Below are 27,702 nucleotides of genomic sequence, written 5' to 3'. Positions count from 1 at the left end.
AGGGATGCAAACCAGTGACCTTCTGTCTGCGAGGCAACGATGCTAGCCGCCTTATCTGCGCCAAATACCATAAATCTACCTTCCACCCTTTTGAAGGCACTTGGCGACAGCAGGAAGAAACAAACAAACAAAACCCTCCAACAGAACCAAACAAAAAGATGATTTCTATTGTCCTCACCGGGATGTGAACTGGCGACCTTCTAGCTGCGAGGCAACGATATCGTGATTTACAGATATTTTTTTTTTTAACAATAATTTTTTTTCAGTTTTACGGATTTTTCTGTGTTTTGTTAAATTGGAGATGATATCTTGTACAAACACGTGGGGGGAAAAGTATTAATTTACAGGTAAACAAAAAAAAACAAAGCAAGACTGTAAATAATGTCCACATCAATCATCATTGTACAAATGGTAATTTTTAATTTATTTATTTATTTTTTTTACAGTTTTTACAGTGTTTGATTGTAAACTTACACTAGTTTTTCTTTTCTTTTTTTTTCTCTTTTAACAGTTTATATGTTCAAATCAGCAAGAAAAAAATGGATACTTGCTGTTATTTAAAGGAATAATTTTGTATATTAAGGAATGGAAACATTGTAAATGTATTTTTTTGCTGTTATTTAACAGGTTTTCCCTGTTTTATTAAGTTACAAATACAAACTCTCCTGGCCAAAACTATGAATAATGTCTACATCAAAAATTAGTGTTTTTATAAATCGTAATTTGTTTTATCACATTGTTTAAATGCAAAATTACTCCTTTTAATTTTTTTTTTTACTGTATTTAAATCAGCAAAAAGAAGAAAAAATTATTGTGTTACAGATATTTACCACTCATTTCACCGTTTTTGAAAGCTACAATATTCTACTATTCTCTGACATGTTTTTTTCCGACACACTTGCTCTATTTTAGTTTTTTTGCCAGTGTAGTTTTTACAGTGTAGACGCGTGGCGCTCAGTGCAGACCTGTGGCTCGATCAATCGGCCCTTCACAATAAGAGCCTGGAGGAGCGGCTGNTTCAACGCACTGTAAAAAACACAGAAATAGCAGCAAATATCTGTAATAAGTTTTTAGCTAAATTCTATAAAGTAAAACTGTAATTTCATGGCCACATATATTAAAAGAACAAATAGTTGTTATAATACAGTTTTGACCATTTTTTCTTTGCACTTATCATGTAAATTAATAATCAATAATTAATTAATACTTCTTTCCTGTGGATTTAGCAAATCTTATATGTGTACTTAAACACTGTAAACATCATGTGGATGTTTTGGGCCATTTTTTTCTATATTTTACATATTATTTTATTTTATTTTTTAAAGATATTATCTGTAATGGGGCTGCAAGGTGGATCAGTGGTTAGCACTGTTGCCTCGCAGCAAGAAGGTCGCCGGTTCGCGTCCCAGTTAGGACATCTGCGATCTTTCTGCGTGGAGTTTGCATGTTCTCCCCGTGCAGCGTGGGTTCTCTCCGGGTTCTCCGGCTTCCTCCCACCAAAACATGTTGAGGTTAATTGATGATTCTAAATTGTCCGTAGGATTAAGCGGTGTATAGATAATGGATGGATTGTCTGTAATTTACTAAGACAGGGGAAATCTGTAAATATGTGTATTTTTTTCATCTTTAATTTCAAATATTTCTTTTAAAAAACAACGCATATCGTTAAAGTAACAATATTTTTTGCTATATTTATATATTGTAAAAATACTGACTTTATCTAATGCTTTTTTTATGTCTGTAGTTTTTACATTTAAAAAAAGAATCTGTAAAATAACTGCAAATTTTCCAACATATGAGTGTTAAAAGCTGTTAAATAACCATATAATTTATATTTTTTTTAACAGTGCGTGGTGTCGTTTGCACACTGGATGAGCGAACAACAACAACAACAACACACACCTCACACATGCACTAATCGCCGGCACACACTGAACAGTCACATCCACTCCACTTATCTGTTCAACATTCAGCAGCAGACGACGAGCTGAACAGGCCCTGCAGCTACCACACTCTGAAGTCGCTCAGCTGCCATCGCTCGCAGTCAACCAGAACGTTCCAGCAAAAAAAAGAAAAAACACGGAGTCACATCTCAGTGTTCTCCTGCCCAGACTGTGTATCTAATGGAGAGGAGCGGTCACAGCAGTGGGCTTTTTATTAGGACCTGGTTCAGTGTGCAGCATCTTCATGTGTGTAATCTGATGAAGGGACATTTCACAAATCTAGATTTACAGCCGTTCTCTGCCTCTCTACCTCCATGTGCGCCTGACATGCACTCAAATAGACAAAGTGTCTTCGTGTGTTATTGGCGTCCGCGCTGAGCTGTAAACAGCGTGTCTCTGTAAAGTGATTATGTTTGCAGAATGAGTGCAGACAGACGCGGAGGGTGCACTTCACTGTCTGTACTGATTATCTGTCTGTGATGATCTACTGCATCAGGACCACGCCCTCACGCCGGCCGACCGCTTCACCCGACGAACCGAGTCCTCCGGGAAGCCGTCGTCTGAGCTCACAGCCGGAGGCAGAATGTCAGGAAACGGGCCTTTATCTGGCGAATCAATGCTGTCGATGCCGACGTGACGTGTTTGAAACGCCGTCAGTCATTCGAGCTGTTTAGTCGACACAGCAGCTACTGGTGTCAATTCAAGACTGCTGCATGATGTACACTGTAAGAAATAAACCTCCTGTTTTTGAATCCATCCATATCTATACACTGTTTACCCCTCACTAGGGTCGTGGGGGGCTGGAGTCTATCCCAGCTGACTCAGGGTGAAGGCAGGGAACACCCTGGACAGATCACCAGTCTATCACAGGGCTACACTTAGAGACAGACAACCAAGCACACTCACATTCACACCTACAGACAATTTAGAATCACCAATTAACCTCAACATGTTTTTGGACTGTGTGGGAGGAAGCTGGAGAACCCGGAGAGAACCCACGCTGCACGGGGAGAACATGCAAACTCCACACAGAAAGATCCCGGGTGTCCTCACAGGGATGCAAACCAGTGACCTTCTGTCTGCGAGGCAACGATGCTAGCCGCCTTATCTGCGCCAAATACCATAAATCTACCTTCCACCCTTTTGAAGGCACTTGGCGACAGCAGGAAGAAACAAACAAACAAAACCCTCCAACAGAACCAAACAAAAAGATGATTTCTATTGTCCTCACCGGGATGTGAACTGGCGACCTTCTAGCTGCGAGGCAACGATATCGTGATTTACAGATATTTTTTTTTTTAACAATAATTTTTTTTCAGTTTTACGGATTTTTCTGTGTTTTGTTAAATTGGAGATGATATCTTGTACAAACACGTGGGGGGAAAAGTATTAATTTACAGGTAAACAATAAAAAAAAAACAAAGCAAGACTGTAAATAATGTCCACATCAATCATCATTGTACAAATGGTAATTTTTAATTTATTTATTTATTTTTTTTACAGTTTTTACAGTGTTTGATTGTAAACTTACACTAGTTTTTCTTTTCTTTTTTTTTCTCTTTTAACAGTTTATATGTTCAAATCAGCAAGAAAAAAATGGATACTTGCTGTTATTTAAAGGAATAATTTTGTATATTAAGGAATGGAAACATTGTAAATGTATTTTTTTGCTGTTATTTAACAGGTTTTCCCTGTTTTATTAAGTTACAAATACAAACTCTCCTGGCCAAAACTATGAATAATGTCTACATCAAAAATTAGTGTTTTTATAAATCGTAATTTGTTTTATCACATTGTTTAAATGCAAAATTACTCCTTTTAATTTTTTTTTTTACTGTATTTAAATCAGCAAAAAGAAGAAAAAATTATTGTGTTACAGATATTTGCCACTCATTTCACCGTTTTTGAATGCTACAATATTCTATTGTTTTCTGACATGTTACACACTTGCTTTATTTTTGTTTTGTTTTTTTGCCGGTGTAGTTTTTACAGTGTAGACGCGTGGCGCTCAGTGCAGACCTGTGGCTCGATCAATCGGCCCTTCACAATAAGAGCCTGGAGGAGCGGCTGCTGATGCACGATAAGACTGTGTAAACTCCTGTTTGATCACAGTAGCTCCCCTGTCAGGAAAGCGGCGTTTACTCTCGGCGTGTGTCGGTGGGCGTCCTCAAAGAGAAAAGCTTATCTTATTTAACCGCGGGCCAAATGCACAGGCAGCCATGTTAAATAGAAAACATGCGGGTTTGCTCTGCTGTTAATGTGTTGTTTCCTTATGAGGTGATATTGTATTTCATGACTCACCCTCTGAGGTGGTGTTTCTGGATATTGCCTGAGCTGTCCTCAGGGTGTGCTGGACGTTCTGTTATTGCTTCTTGCTTATCTAGTGTTTATTCTTGCTTTCTTTCTACCAGCTGCAGAGGCTGAAGCGCTCGCTGTCCTTTAAGACCATGATGCGCAGTAAGAGCGTGGAGAACTTCTTCCAGAGGTCCTACAGCGACGCCCGGCTGCCCCCGGACTTCATCACCGACCCGCCGCCCCCGTCTCCCCCTCTGCTGCCCCCTTCCCCCGTGGTCGGGGAACGTTCTCCGTCCATCTCGCCGTCCCTCAGCCCCAACCCCTCTATTGCCTCCCACTCGCCGTCCCTCAGCCTCTCGCCGTCGCTGCCCGCCAAGCCTCCCCGGCCTCAGGTCAACCACTGCTTCCAGGACCACGTGTTCAGGAAGCCCACCAACTGCCAGCACTGCAAGCACATGATAGTGGGTAAGGTTCTCGAGGTTCTCCCTGGATTCAAGCGTCCCAGCTGGCAGGGAACGTTCCCAAAACACTCGCCAACACTACCTAATATCAATACAGTCACATAGTAAGTTTTAATGTAACGCTTAAAGAACATTTTTATGAGACTTCAGGTGCAACATTCAGAGGCTCGTTGGAGGACATGGTGAAGAACACAGGTTGTGTTCTATGATGACAAAAAATAGAGTAGAACAGAATAGAATAGTTTGTTGATCCTCAAGGGGAAATCCTGGAATAGAAAAATGTTCTCAAGGCAACATCCACAAAGTGTTTTCCAGATGTTAGCGAGGCCTCAGATGATGAAAGGTTCTCTGTACGATGTTCCTGTAATGTGACAAGTTAAAGGTAGAACATTCAGCCTTGTTGTGGATGGAACAAAACATTCTCCAAATGTTCCACGATAGCAAAAGAAAATCCATCTCAAAGAAACATCCACAAGATGTTTTTTAGATGTTATCAAGGCCTCGGATGACAAAAAGTTCTCTTTAAGATGTTCCTGTCATGTGAAAATTTAAAGGTAGAGCATTTGCTCTTACGTTTGGGGGGACACATAACAGAACGTTCTTTTATAAAATGATGATAACGAAGGAAAAACGTTCCAGAAGCAACATCATTGTTTTCCAGATGTCATCGAGGCCTCAGATGATGGAATGTTAGTTATGTTAAACGCTGTTAAAGGTAGAACATTTAGCCTTGTTGTTAAGGAGAACGTTGTGGATTGTTCTTCGGTCAAATATTTCACCGAAGAAAACAAAGGAAGGATGTTATCGATGCAGCATTTATGACGTTATCAAGACCTCAGATGATAGAACGTTCTCTGTGAAATGTTCCCGTAATAGTTGGTACTAATTAGAGGTAGAACCTTTCGCCTTGTTGTTGAGGGAACACATTATAGAAGGTTCTCATAAAGAAATTCTGTTCTCAATGCAACATTCAGAAAACATTTTCGAGATGTTATCAAGACCTCAGATTACAGAACATTCTTTGAAAGATGTTCCTGTAATGTAATATGTTAAAGGAAGAACATGTAGCCATATTGTTGAGGGAACACACTAGCAAACGTTCTAAGATGTTCCTGTAATGTTATGTATTGATAAAAGTGGAACATTCTGGCTGCAGGACGTTTGGAGACGTCACGAGGGAAGACGTTATAAAATCTGCTAAACGTTCCCATAATGTTCCACGGTGCTATTTGATAAAGGAGGAACGTTGTCAGTGTGACATTCAGTTTTGAGAACGTTAGCACCTAAAGGTCCAACAACGTTATCGCTAAACATTTTTAGAATGTCTTTGGTTCTCCGACCTTTAAAAAGAACATTCTGGTAGCTCAAAGAAAACTTGTAGAACGTTTCTGGAACAAGAAAAAGCTTGAACTGGGTTTACAGGGATCCAGTATAACATTTTACATTAGTTTTTTTCTTCATGAGACATAAAGTAAAGTTACTTTGATTAAATGTTTATATCAGAAATATAATCAAGAGTAGTTCAAGGACCATCAGAAAGTTGAGAATCTCTTTTTCTGGTTCTGATAAATGCTGTAAAATTAACACCTTTAAGACGACAACACACCTTTAAATCCAGCTGCTGGGTTTCAGTTTTCCACTTTGCAGCACTAGCAGTTACTTCGCTCGTCGTTGCTTCATGTGACTGAATTTCACTGACAGTCGATGATCTCACGTTTCCCAAAGTCTTAAATCTAAACTAGTGTGAACATAATAGAGTCCTGAGAAGATTCTTTAAACTTTTTAAATGAACCCACCTCACTGCCTGATTTATTTTCTCTCCTTGTGTTTGAGATTAAAACCGAGCTGCATGTCCTCGGAGCAGCTCCGGTGCAGATGTGTGACTTCTGTTATCTTTAATTTGCCGCCTCTTTGAGCCGCTAGCTGCTCGTGTTTCTGCTAAATCTACTCGCCGTCATTGTGATTGATTACAGACTCCGACCTGCTCCGCTTGGGGTTTTTTTTGCATGCATTGTGGGTTTATTTGTGTAGCCTCCTCTTCAGCCCCAAAACAACCTCTGATGAAGTGGAATCCTTTTTTTTGTTGTTATTTAAATCCTCAAAGTAAAAACAGTGTTTTCATTAAAGCCATCCAATCTGTCTGATTGCTGCTTCTAATCCGCATCTCCAAGATGAAAAAAAAAAGGCTCAACCCTTCAATCGTTAAAAACATAATGAACAGCGGATTTCTCATTACATAACAAATAAGGAGATGCTCAAGAGGCACACTTCTCGGCGCAGACATGAAAAAGCGAGATGACTCATTGCCAAACTGATTACGATTGAGACGTCTCCAGCTGCTCCCTGATCTGCAGGTGATGTTTCAGAGGAGCCGTTGGCCGTGGAGCTCTACCTGCGTGGCCTGAGGTTGGCTCGCTTTCTGCCTGTTGCCGCCGTCCCGCTGCGTTCCCTTTTTCTTTCTTCGCCTGCCTCCCCGTCTCTTCTCATTCTCTGGTCTCGGTCCTTCTCTGCAGGAAACTCCAAACAAGCTCTGCGGTGTAAAACCTGCAAGATGGCGGCTCACCTGTGGTGCACCTCGGAGCTGTCGCAGCAGCTGTGTCACGGGAAGGTGAGAAGAAAACCACGTCGGCCTCATTCACAGCACCGAATGAATGTCTTGGTTTACTCCATTTTTTTATGTGCAATCTGTAATTTGGCAACGTCTCGAAGCAGCTGTGGTGTTTTTGCACTGAGACAAGCTGTTTTAATGTTTTTCGTGGAAATATTACACCAGGCTGATGGGTTCTACGTTTAAACCTTATTTCTTAGACAGACCAGCATCCTAGAGATGAAACTAAGTCATCTAGAAGGAAATGTGGCCTCAGTTACATTTCAAAAGTTGATCAAGAAGCTTCTTCAGACTGAGAACTGAGACTGAAATCTATAATTTGACATTAGTATAGGCAGCAGTCTGGTAAGTTCATTTGTAAAAACAGATAACTCCATCGTCACAAACCTTCAGAAAACCCACTTTTCCATCGTCTACCTGAGACAATATCAATCAAACTTAAGGTATCGCTGTTTTTGTCATTACTGAGTCAAATCCACTCAGCTTCAGTTTGATTGACATCATCTCAAGCAAACAACAAAAAACTACATTTTCTGAAAATCTACAAAAATGGAGTTATCTGTTTTTTGCAAATGAACTCTTCAAATGGTAATTTGTTCAGTGCTTGACCATAAAACTGTACAACTTTCTGTATTTAAAATAAAAATAAAACATGTTATTTGACAGATAGACGGCAATATTTGAAAAAACAAACAAACGTGTATATCAAGGATTTAAACAAAGATAGTGAATCATCATTTTTAACTGTTATTTTATAGGTTGGCGGTTCTCTTTTTGTTAAATTACAAATAATTTACCGCGAAATCACAGAAAAAAATATTGGTTTACATGTTAACTGTAACAACAACCACAAATAATGTCCATATTATAAGATTTGTAAAAAAAAAAATAAATAAATAAATAAATTCTAGAGAGGGATTTTTCAGACAAATGTCTGACCATGAAATTACACTTTTTTTTAATCAAAAATTTTTTTTTTTTTTTTACAATATTTAAATCATAAAAAAAATTTGCTATTATTGTGAGTAGGGAGTGAAAAATACTGAATAATTTCCCAGCTATTTAACAGATCCCTGTTTTTGTTAAATAACAAATAATATTTGTTGAAAAGTCAGACACCGAATGTCCTGTAAAACCTGCTACACACTGTGCGATTTTTGGACGTCCCAGACGAAAGATAACGATCATGAGAGAATCGTGGCGATATCTTTGGTCTTGGCTCTAAATTGGTGGTCCTACGTCGCTCTGTGAGACAGGTTCGAGCGACTAAAGACAACTTGCGATAAAGTCTCACAGTGTGACTGCTGCTCTGACCTACATCAACTAACTGACCAATAGAACTGCAGTATGAAGTGACGATCAATGCAACACTAGCTGCAAAATTGGCATCCCAAATTAAGCTTTCTTTCCGAGCCACGACCGCACCCATATACTCCTCCTTCTCCTTTTATTGGGATTTCTCTCCAAACACATAAATATCACGAGGGCAAGGGCTCCCTTCATGCTTCGCCAGTTTCTTTTTCGTGGATGGATGGCGCACGCTTATGACGTTTTATTCTTGCGCGTTCATGTACATCGATTCAGCTTACGTTTTCATCGTGCAATCTGCACACAGCAAGCTTCATGTCGTGCCCAAAGTTTATTAGATTCATGTCGGACAGCGTAGCTAGCCTTATAAGATTGTTCAAATCGCACAGTTTGTAGCCTGCTTCAGATGATAAATGCACTAATTAAACAAAGACATGAGGTGTTGGTTAGTTAACTTCAGACATGCAAGTCAGTAAACCAAAGTCAGTTGAAATAATCAGAATCATCTTTCTTGCATTTACGAAGAGAATAAAAACATTTTCGGCTCTTCGGTCCATCTTGACCCGTCGTTTCCCTGATTCTCCCCAGACGTTTGTCCGAAGTGATGTTAGCCAGAAACGGGTTCGGATTGTGATTAGAAAACCTGAGCGGGAGCAAGTTACCGTGGCAACTGAACCACAAAAACCGGACGCATCAGAGTTTCGCCTGCAGTTTAGAGATTAGTTTTCAGCGGAATAGCTAGAGAGTTTTAAAAAACGCTGTCGTATCGTATCACCGAGGTTCATTTTCACACATATTGGGAGCAGCAGGCTTAGTCAACAGTCTCACCATATGTGCAGTTTTAGTTAAACCGCTGACAAAACATGGATGCATATGGTGAAGAGCAAAACAGAACGGAGTGCTGATGCTGCTCAAGCAAAGCCATTAATCACATTAGCTCCCCTTTGAGCCAAAAAACCCCAGAATCTCCAGATTTGTCGCCCAGCTCGATCTCTCAAATCACTTTGGCCTCAGGATTGAAGTGTTTTCGCTCCTAAGATCTTGCACGTTTTTCTTAGCAAAAACGGCAAAAAAGATGTGATTTTGCACAATTTGAAGGACGGTGTTGTTGCACCAGACAGCAAATTGGGAGTGATTTCAGACAGAGCTTTTGTGTTTATCCTCCAGTGCAGGGCAGAGAACATTAGCATGCAGCGAGAGGCAAGACCTTCTGAGAGCCGGTTGGAAAATTTTAAGAGCACTGTGTCGAGGAGAGCTCAGTTTGACAGCGGTGCACAAACAGAGAGAGGGAGAGGAGGGAGAGGAAGGGGAATGATGAGGGCAGCGAGAGGTAAAATATCAGCAGGCCACAGAGGCGTCACTCATTAGCTCTGATCCAGTGTTTCTGTCTAATGGGGGACAAAGTGAGCGTCTCGTTTGCGAGTGGAGCCGAAGACAAACAGATATCTGGCCCGAAAAAAAAAACACTTACGGTGCCTAATTCGGTGTGAAATTGCAGTTGTGCAGGATCGCGTGTCCGTGCACGAGTCTGAGCTGCACGAGTAAAGTGGTCGAGTGAATTCATTCTTAGTAATTAGCGATCCAGAAGTGAGGTCTTTTCCTGCAGCAGGTGCACCACACTGTGAAAACTAGAGCTGGGATTTTATAACAATTTGCTGTTATTAGATTGAATTTTTCAGTTTTGTTAAATTACAGATAAGATGTATTAAAATCACAGATTTTTTTTTTTTTAATTTACATGTTAATGATAATATTTTTAAAAAAGGATAAAACAGTAAATGATGTCCACAACAAAAATCTGTATTATAGTCATTTGATTTTGTACCAAATACACTATTTTTACTATTTTTAAAATGTTTATTTTACAGATAATTGTGAATATTTCCAAAAAAATTATTTGTGTATATGAAGTAAATAATATTAAGTAATAAATTTTTTACACTCTTATTTTATAGATTTTTGCGGTAATCTAAAATTTTAGATAATATGCAGAAATAAAAAAGAATTAATTTGTTATTTTACAGCATGTGACTGTAAAATACACTATTTTTACTGTATTTAAATCACCCCAAAAATATTTTACAGATATTTGCCGCTATATGAAAGAAAAAAATATGTATATTAATAACTGAAAAATCATAATTTAAAAAAAAATATTTATTGTTGTTTTACACAATTTTCCTATTTTGCTCAAACACAGATATTATCGAGCAAAATCACAGAAAAACTATTAATTTACATGTAAAATACAGAACAAACTGTAAATAACGTCAACATGAAAAATCTATATTTGTATGTATTAGTATTTGTATAATGTTTCTTGTTCTTTTGCAATGCGTGACCATAAAATAATGCTGTTTTACTGCATTTTAATCGGCTAAAAAAATCACTAAAGTCTATTGATTTTTCTCGTATTTTTTCCTGTGCTCTTGCTGCCAGACTTGTTCTTCCTCCATGTGTGCCTGTTTGTGATCCAGCCATTTTCATACAACTCCATTAATGTACTCAAATCCCTACAAAAAGCCATTTTCCTGTCAGTTAAGCCTATAAACATGAAGTAATGGAAGCTGGGGGGGAAAAAAAAAACCAAACCCTTCTCTCTGCTCTCCTCCATTAGTCCGGAGCGTTCAAGCGAAACTTCAGCTCGCCGATGCTCGTCAACGAACAATTGGCCGTGGTGAAGGAAGTTCAGCCGAGCCAAGGTGAGCTCTCCGAGCGTCTGCATGCTTTGTTTGCGTCCCTGTGCTTTTGTTTTGTCGTGTCACTCTTGTCTAGGCTTTCGGTCTATTTTTAGACTTTTGCGTGCTGTAATAAAACCAGAACTGTCTTCATCTCACCTGACAACCAAGGAGCATGAAGTGGAAAAAAGATAAAGGGGGGGAAGAACAAATTCAGCTTCTCTTGGAGGCTGATGGATGGTCTGCACCCTGAAAGTATGTGAATAAATATTTATAAGTTCTAATGTTTATGTTGTTCTCTCCCTGCGCTGTATATCCCCGGGCCGGTGGACGGTATTAACTTATTGTCAGCCGCTGCAGTTTGCATGTTTAACAGCTTCATAAACATTGAAATGCGGCCTACTTTACTGACTGAACCCTAACTAGCTCCCTGGATCCTAATATCCACCTCCTGTATGCAGCAGCAGCAGTGAGTAACCCTCTGTGCAATATCACTTCAATGTCAAGTGATTCAAACTTGCATCACCTTTGAAACAAACACTTCACAAAGACTGTATTGAAAACTCAGACCCCAAAGTAGAACCTCAGTGCAACAAAGGTGAGTACACTGAAAATAAACTGAGTGATTTCCAATCAGCTGAACCGGATGAACACTTTTATAGAATGAGCTGTGGAGAACAGAACCTTCTCGGTTTTGAACTTATAAGCGGCGTCCTTCTGCATGTTGGACAACTAAACTGAAAAATTCGATAGTGAGACGTCACAAAGATGACAAACGATCCAGGAAGAGCAACTAACACAGTGTCAGCAGTAATCAGGAGGTATAGAAGGAGCCCTAGTACCACTAATCAGAGCTGCAGTGGTCGTCCTCCTCAAATGACGCCACAGACAGTCAACTACTTTCGCAATTCAGCTCTGCAAAAACAGACAGCAGCTGCTTCAGACGTGGGAATCCGAGCTTTTGTGACAGCTCAGACTGTGTGAAGGACACTTCATAACATCAACATCTATTGACGCCTTCCGAGACAAAAAAAAAAACTTCTTTAGAAGCAAAAGTGCTCAGTTAAAGTTTGCTAAAAGACATGAAAAGAAGCCTGATGGCTATAAGGAGCACATCCTTTGGTCAAATGAGACCAAGATACATTTGTCAGGCTCAGATGGAGTCCAGCATGTTTGGTGTGAACTTAACTCAATGCATAGTCCTGACAGTGAAGCACGGAGGTGGCAGGATCATGATATGGGGCTGCATGAAGGCAACAGGTGCTGTCGAGAAGATGTTTAGAGATGAATGTCTGTGGATAAACCAAAACGCTGTCTGACAAGATGAGTCCCAGTCTGCAGAAGCTTGAAGAAGAGAAATTGTTCATCATGAAATGCATTCAACTCACAAATAAGGTGTACTGACTTTAGTTGCATTGAGTTCCTACTGCGGGGCCTGTATTTTTATAACTGTAAAACTAAACTGTTTTATTTTACACAAGAGCGAATACTCAACGTAGAAGTGATGCACTGTTTGAGATTTCAGTGATATCACACAGGATTCAGTTGTATGCTGAATATTTCATCGAGAGTGAAACCCACTGGCCTACAAGCAGCTGAATTTATTCTTCCCTTTATTGATTTCTGAATATCCGTGTCATGCTAACGAGGAGGAAACTGCTTGTCTCCCACTGAGGATAACTTCTGAACGGGAGCTTGTTTTAACCTGTGCAGGAGATGCAGTGATTCATCTCCAGTTATGCATGCCTCCCTGAATCAGGGTTAGCACCTCGCGCTGTCGCTTCCTTGTACTATTCATGAATCAGAGCACAATTAACCTGCAGCTCCATCATCACCCCGAGTCGAGCGCCGTGACGCCTGGGACCGAGCCAGGGCCAGCTGAGACTGCAACCTGCCAAACCGGCCGTCGCACGTCCACGCTGTGTCCTCGTAATTATTCCGACAAAAGGCTCGCTAGAATACTGAGCTCATGTTTATCAGACAGCAATTTTCCTGATGTATTCACTCACAGAGCCTGCAATTTCGCCACCAAGCAACCTTTCGGCGGCAGTTTATTGTCTCGTATTAAAGGCCCTTCACGAGAGCTGAGAAGTGGAACAGCCGCAGGACAGAACCGGAGAACGCTTAACGGTCGCAATCTTGCAGTGACAATTAAAATCTGATTATCAAGCAGCTGAAACAATGTGTACGAGCATCTATTTCCCTGTTTAGATGAGAACAACAGCCGCGTCAGGTTAGACGAGGTTAAAGAATGAAAAGGGGATCTAGGAGTAAAGTTTTTACCTGTAATCTGTTAAATAGCTTTTCACAGGGTTTTCTAGTTTTGTTAAATTACAGATGATATCTAGTAAAGTCACAGAAAAGAAAATGTATTGATTTACATGGTAACTGTAAAAAAGTAGAGGACCAAGAATGGATCCTTGGGGAACTCCACATACCGTATTTGTTCGCTTAACTCACCAGGATATCCACTTCTTCAATTGTTCTTTTTCATTTTGCTTTTTTGTTTTTTTTTTTTTTTTACAATGTGACCATAAAATCACCTAGTTTCACTGTATTTAAACCAGCAAAAGTATTATTATTTTTTATTTTGAAAGAGCAAATATGTATATTAAAGATAGAAAAATTATAAATCATTTTAAACTATTATTTTATAGATTGTTCCTGCTTTGTTAATTTACAGATATCTAGTAGAAAAAGTGTAAATTTACATATTGACTGTTAAAAAAAAATTAAATAATGTCGACATCACAGATATGTTTTAATAGATAACAATTTGTTCTGTTACAATGTGTAAGCATTAAATTACAGTTTTATTGTATTTAAATCATCTAAAAAAAACAATATTTTATAGATATTTGTTTGTTTGTTTGTTATATTTATTGAAAACATAAATAATGTATATTAAAAATGCAAATTATTGTGAATTTTATTTTAAACTGTTATTTTAGAGATGTTTTTCTTAATTACACATATCTACAGAAATCACAGAACTATTCATTTACATGTTGACTGTAAAAAAAATGGTAAAAATTCTAGGTAACATTAAAGAAAATGTAACAGTAATTTGTTCTTTTACAACATGTGATTATAAAATTACACTGTACTCCATTTAAATCTGCTTTAAAAATGTTATTTTACAGGTTTTTGCTATTATTTCAAGGAAAAATTCTGTATTTTAAATATTTACAACTTGCTAACAATAAACTGTTAAATTACAGATAATGTAAAATCACAGGAAAAAAACATTTATTTACACATTGACAACTAAGAAAAGGCAGAAAGGCAGAAACCGTTAGTTGCTTCAAAATGTGAATTTTGAAAACAGTAATTTGTTCTTTTGTAATATTTGGCCATAAAGTTACACCGTTCACTACATTTAAATCAGCTGAAAATAAAACTAATTTACAGATATATTTAGTTGTTTTCACAGTTTTTACAGTTTTTAAATGTTTAAGTAGTCCAACAGTTTCTTAAACCATGTTTTTTTTTTTGGCATCTTTGCTACCAGACTTTCACTATTTTTTTTTTTAACATTGTAGTCAATGTTGTCTCTGCTGATTAAAGTTCTACTGAACATAAAGCTACATCACAAAGAGCTCCTCTCTTTGCTCTGAATAGAAACCCAAAGGTCATTCCTTTCCTACCTACAGCTCGTATTGATGTGACGAGTGTTGAGTCTTTGTGCTCTTTGCAGAAAAAAACCTTCTGCACTGAAGTCAGTTTAATGAGTTTTGTCACCTTGCATTCCTCAGTCGATCTCACTGAAGAAGGTTCCTCGCTGCGGAATTTCTGTTTTTAGGAAGACTTCAATATGAAATCATTCCGGCTTCATACGGCACATGTGGCCTTGCAGAAAAAAACCCACCCTGCCCTCAATCCCGCTCCTGTTGGATGGGAACAGGAGCAGAAAATCTAATTCCTAACTGGAGAAATATTGCGATAACGTGAAACGTAGCAATGAGGACTTTGAGAGGATTTCCATATTTTAAATCTCATCTCGCATTCCCTTTCTACTCAGCTGCAGCTCCAGATATATTACAGCTATTAAAGCCAGACACATCTCCTGCCAATAAGTAAATGTATAAATAAATCAAAGCCAGCGGATTCATTGGAATGTCTTGATGTCTTCTTAACTTCTGGCTGCCGTCCTGCCTGTAGATCGAAACTGGGTCACTTTGGTGCAGGACTGTGTTATATTTAGAGTCGTTCCTCCACTTTGGCACAATACTCCTGGTGTACTTTGTAATCTCAGCGTGTAGCTCTGATTGTGGCGTGTCTGCAGTGAATAATTTACATGAACACGAGTCTTGTGGATGTGTGTGTGGTTCCAGAGGCGGTGCAGAGGCGGGTCGACCCGGTCTACGCCGCCCTGCGATACGGGACGTCCTTGGCACAGATGAGCCGCTCCAGTTTTGGCAGTTTGTCAGAATCACCGACCCGCAGCCTGGTATGACATCATCATCACCATCATCATCACTACTGAGCGCTTAGAGAACGTTTCTATAACAATGAAGTCACCCGCTAAGCATTGAGGCCGCAGATAGAGATTTGTAGCACAACAGCTGGCGGGAAACGTTCCTACAACGCTGGCTAACGCTTTTTAAAGAGAATGTTTTAATCAAATGTTCAAAGAACGTTCCAAGAAAATGTTCAGTTGCAATAATGTTCCTAGAAAGTTATTATGAGGTTTTAGCATTGATATTCAGAGCATGTTGCCAGATTGTTCCAAGATGACAAAGGAAGAACCTTCACAAACCAACATTCACAAAAAGTTTTCCAGATTTTATCAAGACCACAGACGACGTTCTGTTTTTTTTTTAAAGGAGAACATTTTATAACGTTCCTGTAATGTGGTATATTAAAGGTAGAACATTCACATGATAACTAATGTAAAGATGTCAATACAACATTTAAAATTTTTTTTAAAAAAACGATTTGAAGATGTTACCAAGGCCTCAGATGTTCTTTATAAGACGTTCCTGTAGTGTCATATCCTACCAAAGGTGGAACATTTGGTAGGACCTGCAATGTTTTGGGGATGTTGTTGAGGGAGCGTATTACAAAACATTCTTCTATAAAGCATTCTCATCATGTTCTATGATAATAAAGGAAGAACGTTCTCAAGCCAACATTCAAATTTTTTTTATCAAGACTATAGATGACGTTCTGTTTTTTATTCAGAACATTTTTTAACGTTCCTGTAATGTGCTATGCTAAAGGAAGAACATTCACATGATAACTAAAGGAAAGTTCCCAATACAACATAAAAAAACATGATTTGAGGACGTTATCAAGACCTCAGATGTTCTTAATAAGACGTTCCTGTACTGTGATATCTGACTAAAGGTGGAACATCTTGCCTGCAATGTTTTGGGGATGTTGTTGAGGGAACGTATTATAAAACATTCTTCCATAAAACATGATAAACAGTAAAGGAAGAACGTTCTCAAACCAACGTTCAAAAAAATGTTATCGAGACCATAGATGACGTTCTGGTTTTTTTTATACAGAATGATTGATAAAGTTCCTGTAATGCGACATATTAAAGGTAGAACATTTTATAAACATTGCTCTGTAAAAGATTTACACAATGACACCAAAACAGAAATACAACATAAAAAACACAATTTGAAGTCGTTATCAGATGTTCTTTATAAGATGTTCCTGTACTGCGATATATTGACAAAGGTGGAACATTTTGCTTTGCAATGTTTTGGGGATGTTGTTGAGGGAACCTATTAGAAAACATTCTCTAAAAAACAATAAACAATAACGGAAGAGCGTTCCTAAACCAATATCATTTTTTATCGAACACGTTTTAGAATCTGTAAAATCATTTAGACATTTCCCTGTTTGGCCCCTAACTGGTACCATAAACACAAATCTCTAAAGTTTTTTTTATTCATGAAAAATAAGTTGGTCCAACTAACTTGTACACATTATTTAAATGACATGTTTGTTGAGTACATTCCTACGTACAACTAAACTGCCTTCTCAGCTACTTTTTGAAGAATATGCTTGGACTAGTCACCATGGTAACCCAGAAAATGGAGGAGAATCTTCAAACATGTTGAGAAAGAATCATGTTTTAACCCAAACTGTGCTATTTTCCTGAACCCAGACAGCTAATTTCGGTGCCTAATCATAACCAAGCTTCTAACAGGAAATGAAAGTGTCAACCAAAGTGTGACATTTCCTAAAACCTAACCAGGAAGTGAGTGAAAATGACAAACTTGTGAGTAAAACTGCTCTGACTCTTTGTAAATGTGACTCTACTGCAACAAGGACAAAGACAAAATCAGTCCAGCGAAGAGAAAAAACAGGAGTGGCTGTTTATTTATAGGTCGACGCTGAACACAAAACCGTTTTTTCCACTGGCTGGTTATACATAGTTGTGTAAGTTTAATCTATGGTGAGTTTCCACAGCATGTTAGAAAGTCAAAAAGCTTCCAGCCCCTACATGGACCTGCAGGCTTTTCCCTCTGACCTCAGCTCCTGGATTCTCATGTGACACAAACACAAAGCAGCATTTCATACATACATAATAATCTAAGAGCTGACGGGCTTTCATGGCTTTTTGAATCGTCTTATAACGTCACTCGCTTGTCTTTGGAGGAGAAAAGTGGATTTCTTGTACAAACTGAAGCTGAGAATGCAGTTCAGTTGAACAGTAAAGTCATTTTTGGTGGAACACAGCTGGAATATTTCAATATTTGCCAGAAATGCCGGGATAACGTGGAAGAGGATTTAGCTTCAAGGGAGCTGTGGAGTCGGGTAATAACATCTGTACACACTGTAGAGCACATATGAAGCTATAGCCAATGGTTATAAACTAAACTATTACCTTCAGAGATCAATATGATAGAGCTTGTCTAACTTTTCTACAATGTCAAATGTTCCCTCCTTAAATTCTACTGATATGCAGAACTTTGGGGATCTCCAAAACTTACACTGTAAAAAAATTAAATTAAATTAAATTAAAAACAGTCTTTTACTTTTCGTGAAAAATCATAGAAAAAGAAAAGAAAATCACAAAAAAATACAGATATTGTTACTGTTATTAGAAATTAACTGATTTTTATGTTTGAATATAAAATTACAGTCTTTAAATTAGCAAAAGAAAAAAAGTTATTTTAGCATTATTTATTTAGTATTTTTTAAAAGAAAAAAAATGTCTATTAATATTATAAAAAATGTTAAATGTATTTTTTACTGTTATTTTACAGATCCTTCCTTGTTTTGTTAAATTACATAACATTACGTAAAATAAATGGAAATCAAGTCAACATCAAAAACCTGTATTTTTACAAATTCATTATTTCATGACATTTGCCAAAAATTGCTTTTTTTTAAATTTACTGTTTTTAAAAAGATTCTTCAAACTGTCATTTTACAGATTTTTTTTTTTTTTGTAAATTATAGGAAATATCTAATAAAGTCACAAAAATGTATTAATTTCCATGTCGATTTAATTAGTTTTTTATTTTTATTTTTTTTAAAAAGGTAATTCTTTCTTTTGCAATGTTTGACTGTAAATTATAATATTTCTACTGTATTGAAATGGCAAAAGAATATTTTATAGATATTTGCCATTATTTTTATTGCTTTTACTGTTTTTGAACATTACAGTATTTGGCCATTTTTAACACACACATTTTTAAACTTTTTTTTTTCTTTTTTTAAAAACAGATTTAAATTTTGTATTTGTTCCTTTATTTTCAGTGTGTTGCATACATGACCTGCCAGGTTTCATTTGACACATGAAGCATTTCATTTACTGTCTTCTGGGGGAATTTTTATGCACCAGTTCGTGCCTTTATGATGGAAATGTGCTTATTTGTGGAAATCAACACAGACCGCAGACACAGTTCAGAAGTTAATGAAATATAAATGGATCTAATTATATTTTCCACAAAAAATTCTGCGCCTGTGTCAAGTCATAATTCATATACTTGGAAGTGAAAACAGGATTCAGGGCTAAAAAAAACCAAAAAGAAAGCCTGACATGTTGCTGTGTGTTAGTGAAGGTAACAGTCTGTCAGGTTAATTTGAGGGAGACAAATCCTCGTGTCTTAAATCCTGAAGGGGACGAATCCCCTTAAAAACAAGGTCGAGAGTTTTTTCAAATCTGAGCAAAAAACAAAAAAAAAGGTGTCAAACGACAACAAAACAAGACTTCAATCTCTCACAGGGATCTAACCGGGCAGAAGGAAAACGAAAGCAGCAACTCTGACTGATTCAAAGCGCTCCATCTATCAAATGCATCCTGTCTGACAGGCTGGCGTTAACGTTTTACTGTTTCCTCTGTTTGCTCCTTTAAAGGGGGAGGCAGGTGAGGAGAGGGAGCCGAGGCAGTGCAGCATGGAGGAGGAGATAAGTCAGGAACCGGGAGGTAAAAACCACAACACTGTGTCCATGTTAATGCGTCTCCGCTTCTGCTGCTGCTGCGTGACGGAGATTTGCTGTGTCGGCTCATGAAAAAAATAAAAATAAACCCGCCTGATTGCACGTGTGCAGAGACTTGCATCCTCGGCACCTTCTGAATAAATTCCTCTTGGCTTCCAGACGCTCCTGCAGCCGAGACGGAGATGGAGAAGGAGGAGAAGGAGGAGAAGGAGGAGAAGGAGGAGGAGGAGGCCGCCGAGCAGACTCCTGCAGAGGAGAGCAGCATCAAGGTATCGCTCAAGTTGTGTCCCACCAACAAACTACACTGAGTTCAGCAGCGTTTCCTCTTCACTCAGACATACTTAATCACTAAACAACTGCTTTACTCCATCTCTAATGATCAGGGGCCTGTTTTGTCATTAACTCTGGATGTTTAAAATTCTATCTAAAAGGTTTTAGGATAAAATGTGAAAGACTTTCTGAGATAAAATGTTTTTGAAATGCCTGTACACAATGTCTACATTAAAAAAATTTGTATTTTCACAAAGAGTAATTAGTTCTTTTACTATGTATGACAGTAAAATGATTAAATCAGCACAAAATATTATTTTGTAGTTATTTGCTGTTATTTGAAAGATTTGTTTTTGCCCCTGATAAAGTTTTTTCTTATTTACGCTAAAAAAAAAATCTAACAATTTTTAACTGTATTTTTTCAATAATTTGCTGGGTTTTTTTTTTTTTTTTTTTTTTTTTACAAATAATAAGTGAAATCACAAAAAAAAAATTAATTTACATGTTAGCTATTTAAAAAAGGGTCAAAACTGTCCACATCTACAATCTGTACTTTTACAAATAGTTATAATAAGAAGAATTCTATTTTCCTGCATTTAAATCAGCTCAAAACATAATGATTTTATAGATATTTGCCATTATTTGAAAGAAAAATTATGTACATTAAGGACAGAAAAACAGTAAATAATGTTTTTACTGGTATTTTAAAGATTTTCACTGTATTATCTGTAAAGTTTTACAGATAATATCCAGCAAAATAACAGAAAAAGTATGAAAAACCAAGTTACCTGTAAAAAAGCAGCCCTAAACTGTGTCCATCAAGTATCTGCATTGTTAGTAAAAATAATTTGTGCTTCTACAATGTGTGACAGTAAAATTACGCCGTTTTACTGTATTTAAATCAGTTATAAATATCTTTATTTTACAGATATTTGCCTGTATTTGAAAGAAAAAAAATGTACATTAATGACAGAAAAAGAGTAAAGAATGTTTTTATTGGTATTTTACTGATTTTTACTGTTTTGTTTTAAAGATGATATCTAGTAAAATTACAGAAAAAAGTGTTAAATAACACGTTAACCTAAAAAAAGAAAAAAAAAAACAGGACAAAACTGTGCACAATAAGAATCTATATTTTTACTAATAGTAATTTGTTCTTTTACAATGTGCGATGGTAAAATGACACTGTTTTACAGTGAAATCAGCTATAACTGATATCATTGTACAGATGTTTGTCATCATTTTCACCATTTTTACAATTTTTGAACATTACAGTTTTCCACTATTTTTTTTTTTTAAGTTTGTTTTTCTACTCTTGCAGTCAAATTAATATTGTTTTACATAATATTTTTTACAGTGTACCGGCCCTCCAACACACAATCTTAACCGTAGTAGGTTGTGTTTAGTGGAGTCGAAATCCTGAGAAAAGCCGACTTCATTAAGTTACAACAACTTGAACTCAATCTGACACCAACTAAGGCAGAAGTTTGAGTTTAATCCACACACAGTATTAAGTTGATGCAACAACATGACATCAAAACTCATTAAAATGATGTTCGCAGCCTAAAAGAATCAAAAGTCTTCCTTTAATGTCCTGGTGCTATAGCAGGTGACTGGAGTGACTCCTCAGAGCTCGTCACCTCTTGTTGTGTTTCCGCCTCACTGCTTCATCTTCTCCACGTTCAGGTGCCCAAGCGGATTGAAGTCCACTCCATCCACACCTACGTAGCGCTCTACAGGTTTCTGCCTCAGGAACAGAACGACCTGGAACTACAGTGAGTAAAAACACTCCACCGACTACATGCAGCAGCCCTTTTTCTGTTTTGTCTGCGCCCCCTTTTTTTTTTTTTGCCCTGACTGTTGTTCCTGCAGGATAAAAACGTCCCCACCATCTGCAGAGGTCGGCTAATTATAAACCCGTCACTGTCCCCACGTAGAGCTCGTGAGCTGCTTTTCCCAGCAGGGGGAGGAGGGATAAAGACACCGAAACAACCGAGAGATGAAAGGCGGGACGGACGCGAGGGGAAATATTACGGAGCTGGAGATTATTATGGGAGGAACAGATAGAGAGGAAGTGCAAATATCAAAGTGAAAGCTCTTTAAGATGAAGGACGAGGAAGGGGAAGCGGGACGGAGGAATGAAACGAGGCCAGGGTGGATGTGTTGGAGGTATTTTTGGAGCCTATAGATGGTTAGGGGACAGATTTCACTGAGGTAGATCCGTGGAGGATGTTGGCAGCCATCTGTGCTGAGAGACAATCGACTGTGTGCTCGTGACAGGATGGACTAGTTGGAACTAACCGTCCATCGATGGGGCTTTGACAGGACAGATATCCATTATTAATGATCAATAAGTGGAGCTTTTTTGCCCCCAATCCGATCAGAGTCTTACATTTCTTCATATCTGCCGTTCCGCTTTAAGAAACTAATGTTCTGATCTTTCACAACTTTTCCCTGTTTTGTCAAATTACACAAAATAACTCGTCAAATTAATGAAAATGTCGAGTTACTTCATTGAAAATGTTTTAAAATGTATTGCTTTAGTGGAATTTAATAGTAAAAGACTCAAAACTAACCTTCAAATGTCCTTTTTGTCATATTTTTTTCAGCCTGCACTAGAAAAAAATAGCAAAAAAAGTTTTGTTTTTTAAAAATAGTGTTTTGCTGTAAATTGTTTAAAAATAATTTCCTGTTATTGTACAGATTTTTTTTGCTGTTTTGATGAAATTATCCCTAACGACTATTAAAATCACAGAAAAGGCTTCTTTTTCATGCTAACCTTAAAACAACAACAACAACAACAAACATGGTCAAAACTGCAGCAAAAAGCTGTATTTTTTTTACAAATGTTAATCACAAAATTGTAATATTTTTACTCCACTTCAATCAGCAAAATCACATTTTTTATTATTATTTAAATTCATTTATTTTTTAAAATTATTTTACAGATATTTGTCGTTATTTTAAAGAAAAAAAAAGATAAACAGTCGTGACTCGATAATCTGACCCTTAAAAATCCTAAATCTTGCTATCTGACAGGTTTTTAGGAAAAATGAACAGAACCCATTAAAAACAGCCTTAACATACCGACAGCCTTGGATTCTGACTCCAACATGACATTTTATGTCACCAATAAGGATAACAGCGTCTTATCTGACTGAACAATCCACAGATTGGCTACGTTCAGAATGCAGGACTTCATGCTACATTTGGATGTTTTTGTGAAATCCGATTTCTTTGTGAGTTCGTCCACGTTTCCAATTAAATACAACTTGTATGTGATCTGCTGTGTGAACTTCATACGACCCAAAAGTGTCTCGCATGCGCAGAAGAGGACACGACGAGCAGCGAACGTGCTCAGTGTTTATGGAAGTAAATACAGATGGTAGAAACAGAAGTGTGACCACTAACTAAACTAGCATCAGCAGCCAAGTACTGCCTGTGTGTTCCGGACACTTCCACCCCATCGGAGCGCTCCCCCGGGGTGGAAGTGTCCCCCTGACCACGCTGAATATTCAGATATTCATCATTAATTGGGCCTGAATATCCAGAGACCACAAAGTGCTATTGGGACCAGTCCTACTAGTTATTATAACAACTATGAACAATAAATATTAACAACTAATGAGCCTTCAAGCATCAAGCCCTCCTTGTATCTCCACCTCCGTCTTGACAATCCGACATAAAAGAAGGTTTTACATTTAGTGTCGGATTATCGAGTCACGACTGTNGAGGTGTCCATTATCAGAAATTAATGGACGATGCGGAGGCGTGAACCGTCCGACGCGAAGCGGAGGACGGTTGCTTCCGCGAAGATAATGGACACCTCGTCGGGCATTATCCCTTACTTATTTTAAAAAATTATTTTACAGATATTTGTCGTTATTTTAAAGAAAAAAAAAAGATAAACAGTCGTGACTTGATAATCAGACCCTTAACAATCCTAAACTTTGCTATCCGACAGGTTTTTAGGAAAAACAAACAGAACCCATTAAAAACAGCCTTAACACACCGACAGCCTTGGATTCTGACTCCAACATGACATTTTATGTCACCAATCAGGATAACGATGTATTATCTGACTGAACAATCCAACAGATTGGCTACGTTCAGACTGCAGGACTTAATGCTCAATAAGGATTTCTTTATGAAATCAGATTTTTTGTGAGTTCGTTCACATTTCCTGTTAAATACAACTTGTATGTGATCTGCTGTGTGAACTTTATATGACTCAAAAGTGTCCCGCATGTGCAGAAGAGGACACAACGAGCAGCGAACGTGCTCAGTGTTTATGGAAGTAAACATGGATGGTGGAAACAGAACTGTGACCACTAACTAAACTGGCATCAGCAGCCAAGTACTACCTGTGTGTTTCGGCCACTTCCACCCGGTCGGAGCGCTCCCCCGGGGTGGAAGTGTCCCCCGACTGCACTAAATATTCAGATATTCATCATTAATTGGGCCTGAATATCCAGAGACCAGAAAGTGCTACTGGGACCAGCCCTACTAGTTATTATAACAACTATGAACAATAAATATTAACAACAAATGAGCCTTCCAGCATCAAGCCCTCCTTGTATCTCCACCTCCGTCTTGACAATCCGACATAAAAGAAGGTTTTACATTTAGTGTCGGATTATCGAGTCACGACTGTTTATTAAAGATTTAAAAGTGGTAAATGATTTATTTCACTTTACAGATTTTCCCCATTTTGTTAAATTACAGCTGATCTCTAATGAACTCTTAATATAAGAACCTGCTCTTCTGGACTGAAGCAGGAGTTTTGCTCAACTTGCTTTAGATTTAATTTCTGAAAAAAACACTGTTTCTGTCACTTTGCAGTTTCAAGGTGACTTCATGCAGCTGCAGGAAAAAGGTTTTCAGCTTATTTCATTTACATAACTAGCAAAGTTCCAGGCAGTCTGATTCATTTAAAGGACTGTTATGATAATAAATTAGTAGAATAAAACGACCCGGCAGGTTAGACGTAGAGGAGACGGTCAGAGGCTGCAGCTCAGTGTGCAGCCTTATAATGAAGTCACCAAAACTGAGTGATCCGCCGAACATCCAACACCAGCCACGGTGTTCTCACAGTTCTGGCCGCTACAGGAGAACCCGAGTTAAAAATCATCATCGCTCAGTCTGAGGAGAAGTCACAGGGAAGAAGATTACAAGATTAAAACCTCAGGGGATAATAATGAGGCGACAGGACGACAGCAGGTTAGTGTGTTCTGAGGGAATCATCCGGGTCCCAGAGGAGAACATCCCGCCGTCAGATATTCAGTTAGGCTTTTAATTTAGCCAATAGTACATCAGTTTAGTGCACGTGTGCTTCTGCAGGCTCAGTTCAATCAGTGGAATAAAGGCCTTCTACACTGAACCTCAGGCCTGTTACTACCTGAACACATACAGTAAGATGAATGACAGATCTCTGATGTTTGGGCTCAAACAGTACCGCATTTATTCTATTCTTAGAGTTCTACTGGACCATGTTGAAGCTCCTGTTAGAATTAGAGATGCTGAAGATTTTATACTTTCTACAAAATACACTCAAACTGAACTTTACATAATACAAACATAAAACCATTTTCCAAGCCTGAAAGTTCCAACTGCAAGAACAGCCCCTGTAGTTCCTCTTTCAGGATAAAAAAAAAAGAGTAAAAACTCTGGGGTAGAAACTCCTGAGTTTCCCTGATGAAGTGGTTCAGATCAGAGGACGCAACAAGTGTCATATTATCTGCATCTTCTCCTCTCTAACGTCACTGTCAGCAACATAAAATTCTCTATACAGCCTAAAATAACAAATGAAAATTAAATTAAATGAAATTATTCATTGTTCTGCAGGGACCTGGAGTTATGTCCAGTAGCTACACTGTAAAAACTAGTTTTAGTTTTTTAAAAAAATTAAAGAAATAAGTGAAAATTTTGCAGCAAGAGCTTCAGAAAATGTCTGTTACAAAACACTGGAAAGCTGTCGCATTAAAAAACTGTCAAAATGGTGAAAATAATGACAAATATCTGTGAAATATTTAGATTTTTAGCTGATGTAAATGTAGTAAAACAGTGTAGTTTCTTTAGTCGCACATTGTAAAGAACAAATTACTATCAGTTAAAAAAAAAACAAAAAACATCGTTTTGGCCTGTATTTTTTCTATTTTTTAAATTTCTTTCTTTCCTTTCTTTTTTTTTTTTTTTCTTTTCTTTTCCGGCTCATCTGTAATTTAACAAAACAGGCTAAATCAGTAAAGAAGAATTTTTAAAATTACTAATCACTTTTAGACCCTTAATATACATCATTCTTTCTTTCAAATAGCGTCAAATGTATTTAAAATAAAGATATTTTTGCGGATTTAAATACATTAAAAACAGCATTATTGTACAGTCACATATTGTAAAAGATGAAAATGACTATTTGTAAAAATGTGGACATTATACACAATATTAATTATGTAAATGAATATGTTTTTTTTTGTTCTGAGGAGGTTTTGAAGATGTTGTTGAGGGAACATGACAGAATCAGAAACACTTTATTTATCCACGAGGGGAAATTGTTTTTCGTTAGATGCACGTTTCCCACCCAAGAATGAAGACAGGAATATAATAAGAGTAAAATAAAGAATAAAAAGATACATAAAAGATAATAGATAAATAAATATCAAAGTGTAAAAAATATATTTCAAAAGAAAACAATATTTACACATATGTAGAGTTAAGGTGCAGCTTGTATGAAGTATATATATGTTAGAACCCTATGAAAACCTTTTTAGAACACTTTTAGTTCTCACACCTTGAAGAATCTTGGAAGTGAAAGTAAACTACAAAGCAGAAGCTTGTGTGTGGGAGTCCTGGTGAGCGTCCGGTGATCATATAGGGCAGTAGTGAGCGCAGACACCCAGGAGACGGAATGTACAGAAGTGGAGCAGCGTCCTCTCTGAGTATGTAGGACAGCTGGAGCACAGTCTGAGCAGAAAAGTCCCATCAAGCAGCGTTAGCGTCATTAGCATGCAGGCCTCCTGTGTACTACTACTGTACAGCTGTCACCTCTGCAGAGCAACACAAAGACTGGCTGACATTTTAACCTCTGCAGCTTTGTAAACCGAGGCCTGTGGCAGCCTGATAATGTGATCGTTTGTGCTTCTTTCTTCACCCTGACCTCCACCACCTCCTCCTCCATGCTTTTTTTTTCATCACCATCTCTTCTTATCTCCTCCAGCCCTGGCGATCGGGTGCAGGTCACCGACGACTCTAACGAAGAATGGTGGAAGGTGGGTCACGAACGGTCGTGCTTTTCTTTGCATGAATCACTGCGTAACACCTGCTCCAGATTCGCCCGTCACAAACACGGACAGAAATAGAACATAATTTCCCTTGAAAATTAGCAAAAGAGTTTGAACATAATGACTAGTGTTGCAGCCTCAAAGAGGGTTTTTATTGAGTCTGTAATGAGCTTCGGTCGCTCCCAGTGGAAGTAAATGTGCATCAGAGCCAGAAATGAGAAGTAAAGTGCAGCGGCGTCGGTGTATCGTCAAGAAGGATTTACCAAAATCACTAAAGTGAAGCAGCGGCAGTAGTTAAACACCTTCAACCGACACATCCACTCCTGCAGACCTTTAAATTATGCATGGTTTGTGAATCATCGGTTCATTACTAATGTATAGGCTGTGAATCATTTCAGTAAACACATCAACACCTGAGGCTGTGAGGTATTACTGCATGAGGCGCTCAGTTTA

At 37.9% G+C, this 27,702-nt stretch overlaps 1 protein-coding gene across 1 annotated transcript in view; it reads left to right on the top strand.

The window, feature by feature from the left end:
- Positions 1-27,702, top strand: part of LOC103373935 (SH3 and cysteine-rich domain-containing protein 2-like) — a 49,556-nt gene that overhangs the window by 13,184 nt on the left and 8,670 nt on the right. Inside the window, exons 2-9 of the mRNA XM_008303946.1 lie at positions 4,355-4,703; positions 7,213-7,307; positions 11,233-11,317; positions 15,628-15,743; positions 19,619-19,688; positions 19,862-19,932; positions 21,659-21,747; positions 27,186-27,237. Coding sequence (XP_008302168.1) covers positions 4,355-4,703; positions 7,213-7,307; positions 11,233-11,317; positions 15,628-15,743; positions 19,619-19,688; positions 19,862-19,932; positions 21,659-21,747; positions 27,186-27,237 — 927 coding nt within the window. The remainder of the gene's footprint in view (positions 1-4,354; positions 4,704-7,212; positions 7,308-11,232; positions 11,318-15,627; positions 15,744-19,618; positions 19,689-19,861; positions 19,933-21,658; positions 21,748-27,185; positions 27,238-27,702) is intronic.

Source organism: Stegastes partitus, unplaced genomic scaffold (assembly GCF_000690725.1).
Source record: "Stegastes partitus isolate 25-593 unplaced genomic scaffold, Stegastes_partitus-1.0.2 Scaffold2101, whole genome shotgun sequence".
In the NCBI taxonomy this organism is placed as follows: domain Eukaryota; kingdom Metazoa; phylum Chordata; class Actinopteri; family Pomacentridae; genus Stegastes; species Stegastes partitus.
This window is presented reverse-complemented; position numbering and strand designations above follow the sequence as displayed.